This window comes from Leucopleurus acutus, assembly GCF_964270905.1.
Source record: "Leucopleurus acutus genome assembly, chromosome: 2".
Classification (NCBI taxonomy): domain Eukaryota; kingdom Metazoa; phylum Chordata; class Mammalia; order Artiodactyla; family Delphinidae; genus Leucopleurus; species Leucopleurus acutus.
In genome coordinates, this window is record NC_139143.1 from 125,344,477 (window position 1) to 125,357,501 (window position 13,025).

At 40.8% G+C, this 13,025-nt stretch overlaps 1 protein-coding gene across 1 annotated transcript in view; it reads right to left on the reverse strand.

Moving 5' to 3' along the window:
* Window positions 1–13,025, reverse strand: part of GIPC2 (GIPC PDZ domain containing family member 2) — a gene marked incomplete at both ends in the record, with an annotated part of 86,844 nt that overhangs the window by 40,377 nt on the left and 33,442 nt on the right. The window contains one exon of the mRNA XM_082863377.1: window positions 7,219–7,399. Within this exon, the coding sequence (XP_082719503.1) occupies window positions 7,219–7,399 (181 nt within the window). The remainder of the gene's footprint in view (window positions 1–7,218; window positions 7,400–13,025) is intronic.

Genomic DNA, 13,025 nt, shown 5'->3' on the forward strand with positions numbered 1-13,025 from the left:
ACTTTTTTCATATTCCACAGGATATTTAGTAGAATTCAGTATATATAAAAGTACCGGACTTCCCTGGTGGCACAGTGGTTAAGAATCCACGTGCCAATGCAGGGGACACAGGTTCGAACCCTGGTCCGCGAAGATCCCACATGCCGCGGAGCAACTAAGCCCGTGCGCCACAGCTATTGAGCCTGTGCTCTAGAGCCCGTGCGCCACAACTACTGAAGCCCAAGAGCCTAGAGCCCGTGCTCCACAACAAGAGAAGCCACCGCAATGAGAAGCCCGCGCACCGCAACAAAGAGTAGCCCCCGCTCGCCGCAACTAGAGAAAGCCCAGGCGCAGTAACGAAGACCCAACGCAGCCAAAAATAATTAATTAAGAAAGAAAAAAAGTAACAAAAGCACTGTTGCTTGAAAAATGTTCACTCAAAATAGCATGAATAGTAGAGTATTTTTTTAATGTTTGAAGTGTCTATCTAAGAAGTCATAATACTTAAAAGCCAAAGTTTCTCTTAATAGCAAATAGACTTAGTCTTTGAAAATGTGCACATTAGTTAAGCTGAATCACAAAGATGAGGTACAAGTTTTCCAGCTGTGAATGACTCAAGGGAATCGGACGTACTTCACATACTGAACATCCTATTCTGATGGGCACATAGCACAGAAATGAGGTCTCTAAAAGAAGACATAGCCCAGAGATCTGTAACAAAATCTAACCCCAAAACAACGACTATATCGATGCTTTAGGAGGCCAACATTCTTTCCACTCCCTTTCTGTTTTCAAAACACTTTACTGATAAATTTCATACCTCCTTCCACAAACCTCTTTCCATAAAGTGGAACAATTACAAATTAAAGAAATTCTCCAGGATAAGTTAAGTGGAGACTCATCTAAATAAAATCAAGGCCTCATAACATTTAATAATTAAAAGGCCTCGTAAGAAAACAAACCAGTTGAACTAGTCTGATCCTTCAGCCAGTTAAATGGAAGAATGAATTTTCACAGCCCTGGGAAAATCTAGGTTTACAGGGCAAACTCTGAAGGGTTGAGCTCATTGTGGAGACATGTTCCTTTTCACTGGCTAAAGAGAAAAGGAAGTGAGCCATGCCCTAAAAAAATTACCACTAGAGACATTCCAGCCGATACTTGATAAGAACTGGGAAGGCTGCCATCAACTCATGGCTAGAAGATGGAAAATTTGGATTGGAATGCAGCTGACCAGGAGAAACCATGTTAGGTATGAATAAGATTTCCCATTAAATTACAAGTTTTCAACAAGGGGGTCATTTAAACCAGTCGCTTTCAAATGTTTTTGTTTTTTATTTTCTGTGGTTTTTTTGCTGTGACACAGTGAGAAATATATATAATACATTATATCATGACATATATTATATATCTGAGACACCCATATGCATACACGGAAACATTGAAACTGAAACAATGCTTACCCTTACTAGGCACAAAGCACTATGAAATTTTCAGTTCTATTCTACTTTGTGCTCCGAACACACTAGTTGAGACCTACTGGCTGAAAAACAGCTATTTAAACCAGCAGAGGAGATTCTGAGGGTATGTTTTATAATAGCGTTTATTCCTCCCTCAGAGTCCCATAGCCAACTTAGGAAAGCTGCGATGGCGCGTCTGCTCTTGGGACAAGTGACTTGTTCCTTGAGTGCTTGGGTAAAGGCCACCCAGAAGCTGGCTCTTCCAAGTCCAGCCATTCCTCACTGTGCTGACTCCTTCTCTTTCTATCCCTTGAATGCTGGGGTTCCCCCAGGGCTCCGTTTTTGGCCTTTTTCTCTTATTACTCTGAGTAACTGGATCTACTTCCATGGCTTCAAGTTACTCAGAAATCCCATTCCCTAGGCCCCAATTCTAAATGCCCATCTACGTCTAACGCATTTCCAACTGAACTGTCCCACAGATCTCAAACTTGTAAGGCCAAAATTGTACTGTAAGTACAATCTCTCTTCCCTGTCTCCTCACCCAAATCTTTCTTCTCCCGTTTTCCTCCTCTCAAGGAAGAGCATCACACACAATCCACAGATCTGTGGATCATCGTTTGCAACTTCTTTTCCTATATCTCAACATCCAATGCATTACCAATTTTACCTTCTTAATATTCAGTGGTATGCAGGTAAATGGTTAACAGTCACCTTTCCAGGTTAAAAAAAAAAAAAAAAAAAGCCCTGACTTGCAGCACTTCTCTATTTCTGTGACGCAAATACCGCACCAGAGCCCATTTCAAGCAACCGACTTGATGCCACTGAACATGGAATTGAAAAGAGACGGGCACTAATGGCTCCAGCACACCACCATCTAATCCTCAGAACCATTTCTTATCTCCGTGCCTACTGGCACTGTCTCCGGATTTCATCTTGCTTCTCCTCAACACAATAGAGACTTTATTGACTTCCTGACCTTTTACTCATACCCTACCTCTGTGACATAGTCTCCAAAATACCTCTCTAAAATCCAGGTCTCATTATGCTTCTCCCCTGCCTAAACCCCTTCAGTGGTTCTCCACTGTCCACTCTTTATCTATATACATAAGGCCCTTGATAATTTGGTGCCCACTGACTCTTGGGCTTTGTTTCTTGCCACACCACAACCTATAACCTCTATTCCAATCACACCCACATACATCATATTCTAAGGTATATGATACTGCTTCATGCTTCTGCACCTTTGTTTATTCTATTCCTACTCCCTAGGACAACCTTCCCTGATTCGTTCCTTGAGTAAGCCTCTTAGGATTCAGCTCAAACTCCTTCTCCAGGAAGCTTTTCCTAAACTCCTTGGTTGGTTTGATGTATCCCACTTTTAGACCTCCAGTACATTCTATCACCTCTAACACCCTTTATTGAAATTTTTTCATATCCATCTCTTCTCACTAGCCATGAGTTGTTTTTTCTTTTCTTTTCTTCTTCTTTTTTTTTTTTTTTGGCTGTGTTGGGTCTTTGCTGCTGCGCGGGCTTTCTCTAGTTGCAGCGAGCGGGGGCTACTCTTTGTTGCAGTGTGCAGGCTTCTCATTGTGGTGGCTTCTCTTGCTGCAGAGCACGGGCCTCAGTAGTTGTGGCATGCAGGCTTCAGTAGTTGTGGCTTGCAGGCTCCAGAGGGCAAGCTCAGTAGTTGTGGCACACAGGCTTAGTTGCACCGCGGCATGTGGGATCTTCCCGGACCAGGGATTGAACCCGTGTCCCCTGCACTGGCAGGCGGACTCTTAACCACTGCGCCACCAGGGAAGTCCCTAGACATGCATTTCTTGAAGGCAAGAACTGGATCTTATTTATGGAATACCAAGTATGTAGTATGGTGATGGAACACAGTAGTTTCTCGATGAACAGTGACTCTTATCCCAGCAACTAACACCCTAAGACCAGTATATACTAATTACTCAAATATTCATTGAATGAAAACATATTGGTAAGTTCTTGCCATCTGCCCAAGGCCAAAGGACTGCTAAGACGCCCAACCTATACCTTCTATATTGTCAGGAAGTCCAAGATCTACTGCCATAGTCAAAGAACTTGCACTATATTTTCTTTTTTTGCTTCTTGGCCTCTGTATTAGTTTCCTGGGGCTGCCATAACAAAGGACCACATGGCTTAAACAACAAAAACTTATTTTCCTACAGTTATGGGGGCTAGACGTCTGTTACCAGGGTTACTTTCTTCTGAGGTCTCTCTCCTTGGCTTGCAGTTCATGTTCACAAGGCATTCGCCTCCTACATGTCTCCATGTCCAATTTTTCTCTTCTTGTAAATACACCAGTCATATTGGACCAGAGGGCCACCCTAATGACGTCATTTTAACTTAGTTACCTCTTTGAAGATCCTATCTCCAAATATTGTCACATTCTGAGGTACTGGAGATTAGGACTTCAACATACAAATTTTAGGGGGACACAATTCAGTCCATAACAGCTTCCTACTAGACTGTGAGCTTCTCAAGAGGCAGGAGCTATAACTTAGTCTTTTTTTCTTAGTATCTGCTAGGCATAGCAGAGTACCTGGAACACAGCAGATTCTTAAATTATTTGTGGGATACATAAATGAAGGACCTTCAAGGAGTGTAGTCCAAATCTATGGAGTGAGGTCCCTTCCAAATTTGGTGGCCAGCACCAAGAAGAATATGGCTTTAGCCTTTCCCTGAAAGAAAGTTAGATACTGTCATGGTCTCCAGATAGCCCACTGCCAAACAGCCATCTATATAGCACCCAAAACTTAGTAGAATACTAAAATCCTTAAGACTAGACACCCAAAGCCAGTTGACAATACCCTCCTCCCTCCAGACTCATTCTGATACACCAGACTGACAGCATCATGCATGGATAGAGTCAGATTCAAAGTCAAGAGAAAACAAACACTTCTCTACCTAAAGAACAAGATGTAAAAGCTTAGAGAAATGGTTAAATGGACATCTGCCTTTTCCTACCCAAAAGGAAACTTCCTCCCCTTCACTGTTCTGGGTGATTTTGGTGGGCCTGTCAATTATGTAGTCTGCCTTCCCCACTATCAAGACAGACACACGACCTAATAAGTACCCCCCCCTCCCAGGAATTTGAATCCTAAGTGGGGTAACATGAAGACAGGAAATAACTGGAGGGAGTCAATTAAGCCAGTACCATGAAGGGCTCCTGGTTCACACATCCCTGAAACAGCCTCAGTTCCTACCTTTCCAAGACTTGATTGAACTTTCTTTGTTTCTGAGACCTACTTGATAGTCTTTCCCAAAAATGTCTTTTCCTTAAATTAGATAGTGCTTATTCCGTAGCTCTCAAAGAATCTTGACACATATAGTGGCCCCTAGAAGTGGAGTGTGGATAGTGGTGGATGTAAAATATGGAAATAAAACAGGCAGTACGGATTCCCTCATCAGCGGTTAAGAAGTTGTGTTCATCATACCTGCTATGCCAGCACAAAGCAGCCAACTACATTATTCCCTCCTATATTTTGGGACACAGTCCACATGCCTCCCCAGGCCAAATCTTTGGGAAGCTGATAGGAAAATCTCAAGATACTGGAGTGTGTGGCTATTTCTGACAGCTTTTGGTTAAGTCCAAGAAATGACTTAGGTCATCTTGGCTGAAGCTATCTGAATGCAAAGAAGAGAATTCTGCCTCATGTAGACTGGCCCTTTCTCCTGGTAGGAATCCATGATGACAGAGTCAGATCATGAAGGACTTTAAATTTGAATCAATGAAACTGCTAGAAAAACACAGGAAGGAAGGAAACATAGCAAAAGATAAGATTGGGATGGAGAGAATGGGTCCAAGACTGGTCCCCCAAGTGCCTCCTGATATATATTCCCTCCCTGGCAAAGAGCTAAGTGCTGGAATAAGGCCACAGGGTAAGGAACAAGCTGGCATTGCCTTTATCCTAGACTCAAAAAGATAGGCACCAAAATTAAGGGCTGAAGGGTGGGAAGAGAAGCAAGGCCCACTTCTAAGAGAAATCCCCGGGCTAGGGCCCAGAGGCAAACCTTGATCTACAGAGTGAAAAATGCATATAGACCAGCAGGTGTTACATTGAGTTAAGCTGCCATTGAAACCATGGAAAATAAAAACTTGTCACTGCCCCAAAATCAATCTCCAGGTATCCTAACTCATACCACCAGAATGTGAGCTGCCTGAAATAATATACCCCCATTAGGAAAATCCTTTTCAAATTTGTCCATGGAATTCATATGAAGCAAAAGAGCAGGTTCAGCCATCGCAGACACATAAGGCAGTGAAGTACACCAACCGCCCGTACATGTATCTCAAATATTGAAGGAAAAAAATCTAATCATGGAGCAATAATAGCCAAATACAATGACCTCTGTAACATCCAAGACTATTCCCAACGTAACATCCAAGTTAAGGTGCACCAGCAACTTTCTACAAAAGAACACAGGGACCACACAATTTATATGCAGACAAGGAAAAACAGCAAGAGATCGACTCTGGAAAACAGATTCTATGGTAGAAATAAATGTAGAAAGAAGTTATATTTCTTGAGCTGTACTAAGAGAATAATTTTGATTTACAAAGAGTCTAAATCAGATACTGTTTATCTCAAACTGCCTACATCCTATCAGTTTATATGCTGTGATACCTGGGAAGTTGGTTACCAAATAAAGCCATTTCAAAAGGGGCTGCTGGATAGAACTCTGCGTGATGGCCCACCTTCCTCTGTGGGAAGTGAGCTCAGATGCTGTGATGTACCATGCAGAACCACGGTATCTGCGGCAGTGGTTCCTAGAATGGTCCCTCCAGGAGCACTACTGGCATAAGGCATCCTTTTCTTACATCTTCTTGGAACTCTGTCACCCACAAGCAATACCACCTACACTGCATTTCTACTAAATGGCACAGAATCGCTTGGAAGCAGAGAAAGTGTTTCAATTTCGTATGGCTAGGATCTGCCCCTTACTTGCTTAGGGTGGGGAAATGTAATTGCCCAGACCCACTGCATTCACTCATCATTGTCATTAACTGCCCTGAGAAAAGCCATTAGAGACAAACTATAAGGAATATTTATGCTTTGTGAGCAAAGGAAAGAACATAAGGTGGGTGGAGTCACAGATGAGCAAGGGCAGGCTGAGAATGATTCTGCTGAAGATATTTTAACACTGATGAACACTAGGCCATCATTTGGCTTATTAAAATAGTTCTGGGTAGTGAGAGAGAAGCTGGCACATTTTCCTGTAGATGAGATAGCCCTAGGGGTTTGAACAGCAGTTGGAACACAGCTGCCATGGCTAAAACCAAGCAAGTACAGATGTCACACCAAAGTAGAAGCAATTTCATACCATTCCACACTGCCAAGTTTAAAATGCCAATGGAGGAAGAGTATTGAAGGAAGTCTTTAAAATAGACCAAATAACTACTTTAAATACCAATTCTGTGTATAACTAAAATTTTTGCTATTGAGGTCCATGAGTGACAGATACCACTGTTCAGAGAGCTCAGTCAAAAATCTCCCTGCTCGGCAAGATGAACGCAATACAAGGTGCTGTTCTTCAAGCTTGGAGCAAATTGAGTCACTATACATGACACTTTATAACTCCAAAATGTCTTTTTAAGAAAATGTCCTTCTAGGTAATCTTTTTCTCCTTCAATGGTTGTTTTCCTTATAAGTAGAGCTTATCTATCACTTCCTATGTTCTTAACTGATATACAAAAGCACATGGTACCATATCACAGTACTCATTTCCCTGAGAAACATAAACCAAACCGACTTACCAAAGGCCTTCTTAGGTTCTATTAACTTCAAGGTAAAGAGTTCCTCTTTTTTTAATTCCTTTAACTTCTTAGCAACATCAAAGTGACGCCACCCAAGGATAGTTTCTCCATTGATGGCTTCAATGTGATCCCCCACACAGATTGTTTTAACTGAGTCAATTATGCTGCCATCTTTAATTCTCTGAAAGAAAATGAAGGGTAATACTTAATATAAAATAGCACTGTGTAACATTACTTATCATGCTCTTGAGACATTACATACAATATACTGACACATCAACAAGGCAGTTTAATGTTCAGTTAAAGACAGAAGCCCAAACAACAAAGACAACCATCCTACTCCCAACCATTCTTTTTTTTTTTTTTTTCTTCTGTACGCGGGCCTCTCACTGTTGTGGCCTCTCCCGTTGCGGAGCACAGGCTCCGGACGCGCAGGCTCAGCGGCCATGGCTCGCGGGCCCAGCCGCTCCGGGGCATGTGGGATCCTCCCGGACCGGGGCACGAACCCGTGTCCCCTGCATCGGCAGGCGGACTCTCAACCACTGCGCCACCAGGGAAGCCCCCCAACCATTCTTATTTATCATTCAGAATTCAGCTTCCATCACAGTCACCACCTCCTCTGAGTAGCTTTTCCTGACACCTCCCAGCCCACTCCAAGACTAGGTAAGGTGCCACTCTCATGTAGTACTTTCTGCTACATAAGTTGAGCTCTAAGCTAGGTACTTTACATTCACCATCTCAATTAATTTTAACAAACTTTATGAAGAGTCTCATGTCTCGATCAGAAGATCAAGGAATTTGCCAAGTTCAACAAACCATACTGCAATTGTTCATTTATCTCTCAGTCTCCACTACTGAACTGTAATATCCTTGCGGGCAGAGATGGTCTTCTTCACCACTGCCCTGTGCCTAGCACAACATCTGCACAGAAAAGTCCCTCCATAAATGATTGTTGAATCATTTCAACATGAGGCCCATTACATCAGAATAAAGCTTGAGCTTTTTCTACCAGCTACAGTTTTTTAAACCTTAGTTACAAATGCAAGACAAGAATTGGTAGTTAAGAATATTGATACTTGGGCTTCCCTGGTGGCGCAGTGGTTGAGAGTCCGCCTGCCGATGCAGGGGACGCGGGTTCGTGTCCCGGTCCGGGAAGATCCCACATGCCACGGAGCGGCTGGGCCCATGAGCCATGGCCGCTGAGCCTGCGCGTCTGGAGCCTGTGCTCCGCAACGGGAGAGGCCACAACAGTGAGAGGCCCGCGTACCGCAAAAAAAAAAAAAAGAATATTGATACTTAAGAGACAGGTGTGGTTACCAGTTGTGGAGCCAATGAGAAGGATGTTATACCATTGCTTTTCATTCATATATTTTAGGTGAGGAGAACTTAGGACCCAAGGAGAAATATCAAATTGGTCTTTCCTAACTCTATCATAGGTATGTACAATATATCAGTAGCACAGAGTTTCAAGATGAGGTGTAAGACTCCCTAACATAATCCTAAGAATTTCTGAAAAGATTTTAGGGACGGAAGCTCCAGAAAACTCTGCATAGGTAACAGCCCCACAGAGGATGTACAAATTCTTCAACAGTGGTGAGGAACACGGCAAAATGCAGGCCACAGTCTGCCTCGGGCATCACAAATCCTTTGTGAGAATGACAAGCTGGAAATATTAGGGGCTGCTGCTATTGTGTAACTGAAGTGTGTGTATTCCCCACTCTTGCCAGGTGGAGTAACAACATCTTCTGAGGCAGCAGGGGATTGATTACTGCGTCTACGAGTTGAGAGACAAACCGATCTCAAGTACCCCAACATCTCCATAATACTGTCATAAGAAAAAACAAGTTGTAGAAGACTAACCTAGAAAGGTTGGGCATTTTTAATTTTTAAATTGTATTACAATGTACCAAAACTTACAGTGGGTTTCTTTTTTACCCCCCCAATTTTAAGAACACTGATATATTCATTGTAATAACTGTTAACAGGCTTTATGTAAATGACACAATAATGCTTATTCACACAGAGATTATTGTCATTACAGGTAGTTAATTTTAAAGGAAAAAACCCAGAAATTTCATAATCTAAGTGACAATTTTTTTTAATAAGTCCATATTTGACACATAAACTAGAGAAACAAACAAGGGTAACAAACACTGTACTGAGTGGTAACAAACCACTCCGTACAACTGGAGTTTCCAAACTGTCATAGAAACATAAGTGAGATTAAACAAAAGACTAGAGTTTAAAGAAACAAAGCAAAAAAATGTAATATTCTGTCATCTAACCTTTCTTAAGTCACTAGGGAATATGAAAATCTATAACTCTGACTTTCTTCATTTTTATTCTAAGTTGTTTCTTGATACATTCTGAACCTATTTTTTCCTTTGATCAACTATACCATACAAATTTCAGTTCCACATATTTTTAGTTTAAGACTTATTGTTGTAATTTTATTAAAAATAAGCACTATATAAAACTAAATGAAAGACTTTAAAGACATGTATGAATCTTACCAGTAAATTAAATGGCAGAGTAACAGAAATCTAGGGTCACCAGGACCTATGAGTAGCCACATGTCACAAGAAAGGTGCCCAGAGAGAGGGAGGAAGGGCAATTACCAGAAGTCAGCAGGTAGCAAGGTGAGAATCCAGGTGGGCAAGAGAAAAGTCAAAGCATATGTAATCATCAGGGCCAGTGGATAAGAATCTGGGATGAAGAGAGAGGAAAATCAACATAAGAAACTTGGAGAAAGGCACCATAGGTGAACCAGATATAGAAGCCAAGTGGGAGACACTGATGATACATTTTGTGGGTGACCTGAGCCTTAGCTTCCTAAATAGATAGAATAAAGAATGAGGTAGCGGGCTTCTCTGGTGGCGCAGTGGTTGAGAGTCCGCCTGCCGATGCATGGGACACGGGTTCGTGCCCCGGTCCGGGAAGATCCCACATGCCGTGGAGCGGCTGGGCCTGTGAGCCGTGGCCGCTAAGCCTGCGCATCCGGAGCCTGTGCTCCGCAATGGGAGAGACCTCAACAGTGAGAGGCCCGCATACCGCAAAAAAAAAAAAAAAAAAGAATGAGGTAGCAACTGAAACAAGTTTCTGCAATTTAATATACTTTAATAATCATACCATAACTTGATATAGATTAATAATATTGCTAAAAGTGCTACTCGGGCACAAAGGACCAGCAAGAAAAAAGAGGCATTAATTCTATATTTATATTTACTGAGTTACTTAATATCATTCTCTTAAACACTTAGAACTTTCTCTCATCTGGCTTTGGAGCTTGATGCTGCAAAATGTGAAGACACCATTAAATATTTTTTGGAAGGTAGGATTTACAATATTATTAAACTTAGAGGTTCCCAAACATTTCAGACCGTTATTATATTAACTTCTATTAACTCATCCCATATAGTTACAAAATTCTATCTTCTCATCACAAATCAGCAGAACTCTAGGGTGGTATCCCACCATCCTCAAAGTCTTAAGCATTGACTCGAGGTTGTTTGAGCCGACTCTGCCCACATGGTCAGCAACTCTGAGTCTCTGCTGCTGACCCTCCAAACACTGTCCTCAAACCTTGTTCATAATAATAAACATGCAGACAACAATTGTAAATAGCTATTTCATTTAGTCCTAACAAGCCTGGGAGGGGAAATATTTAATAGTCCTTTAGTGAATGAAGAAATCAGGGCACAGTGACGACATGGCTTAACCAAAATAACACAGCTAATAAATAAGAAAACTGGTTTTCAAAGAGAGGTGGTATAATTATGAGACATCATGCTCTTTCCTCAAAACACTCCCAATCAAACAGATCTAACTAACCCAAATGTCTGGTTAAGAAAGAAAGTCACATGAATAATTCAAGATCTTCTGACTCAAGACCGGAGTTTGGGGTTGTAGTTATCCAAGATGATCTATCACCTTGATAATCATTTTACGATACTAAGTGTATCAAATCAATACATTGTACACCTTAAATTTACACCATGTTATATGTCAACTATACCTCAAAAAAGCTGGAAAAAGGTGACCTATCACCTTTGAACTTTTTTTTTTTTTTACAAACTCCACCCTCCTACTTTACTTCTTCTTACCTCTACTAAAGCTGTTCTTCATCTATATCATGGCCTCCAGATCTCAAATATTACCTCTTTTCTCAGATCACCACTTCTATTCTTGCTTTACATGCCTCTTCTCAGAGATCCTAGCTTCCATCCCAGAACTGCCCCCGCCCCCGCCCCCCGAGGTCCTTAATCTTGTACAATTATTAGTTCTGGATAAATAATCAAAATATTAGAAATATATGAGTACCATATTTCTCAAAGGATCATGCTAAAATGTGATTTAGTTCTAGTAAAGTAAAAGTATCCCAAAGTATACAGATTTCTATAAGAAGATATTCTGAAAATGACAGTTCTGTGGTTATTTATAAGTTACTTCAATTCTAAATCAACTTAGGTTTTCATTTCTTAATTGCATAGTATAAGCCCTTATTTTTATTTTGAATCTAAAAGTATTCTCTTCTGTTAAACTAGGGAACAGGAAACAACAGTTCGGAGGTCAAATCTGGCCTACCACTTGTTTTTATACGACCCATGAGTTATGAATGGTTTTACCTTTTTTAATGGTTGGGAAAAATAAAAGAATATCCGTGACATGTGAAAATTATACAAAATTCAAATTACAGTGTCCATAGATAAGATTTTACTAAAAGACATCTATGCTCATAGTTTAAGTATTGTATATAACTTCTGTGCTACAACGTTGAGTTGAGTAGTTGCAACAAAGATTGTATGACCCTAAAATTTAATGAAGCCTAAAATATTCACTACCTGGCCCTTTATAGAAAATGTACGCCAACTCTGGTCTTGAACTATTTTAGGAATTTGTAGAGTTTGTTGTAAGTATACTCTGATTTTTCTGATTAAGTTATTTATATATATTTTCCTGGGAAATGTTGACTTGGGTACAAAAGTTATACATGTTTAAGTCTGCTGTCTTTCCACCTGAAGAGGCTTATCAGTGAGAACCATGTGGTACTAGTAAATACATTTCTCTGCCATTGATCTCATCTCCTAATTATGTGATGATTTGTTGTTGTTGCTATTTATTAAGGTATTAGCTATCAATTATAAGTACTGTCAAACATTTCAGAGGTGTCATCAGTTTATACCCAAATAATCCTATAAAGTAGGTGCTAATATTCCATTTGAGAGAAGGCACAGAAATGACTTTAATGACTTGTCCAAGGTCACACAGCAAGTAAATAAATGGTTGAAGCAAGACCAAAAGCAGGCCTGATTCTAAAGCCCGTGGTCCTATACACCACACTGCACTGCCTTCCTAATCATGGACTCCGTCCTCCTCACCCTTGTCTGAATCCCCACAACACGGTTCTCTTACATCAACCTTCACTGACTTGCAGCCACTGCTAGAAGCATATCAAGTACTCATTTCAGCAGCACATACACTAAAATTGGAACCATACAGAGAAGATTAGCATAGTCCCCAAACAAGGATGACATGCGAACTCTTGGAACATTACATTTTTTCTGCTTATCTTGGCAAAAACACTGGAAGAGTGAGCCAGAAATTAACAAAATTGATTACTTTAAGGAGTGGGGAAAATGAGTAAATGGGGATCACAGAAGGAGCGACATCTCTGAATACATCTTTTATTATAGTTTTAACTTTTGAAACCATTTTACATACTCAGAAAATTAAATCAACATGAGAGGAAAAACTCAAACTCAATTTGAATAGAAGCAAATGGATTCAACAGTATTTCAAATGAATAA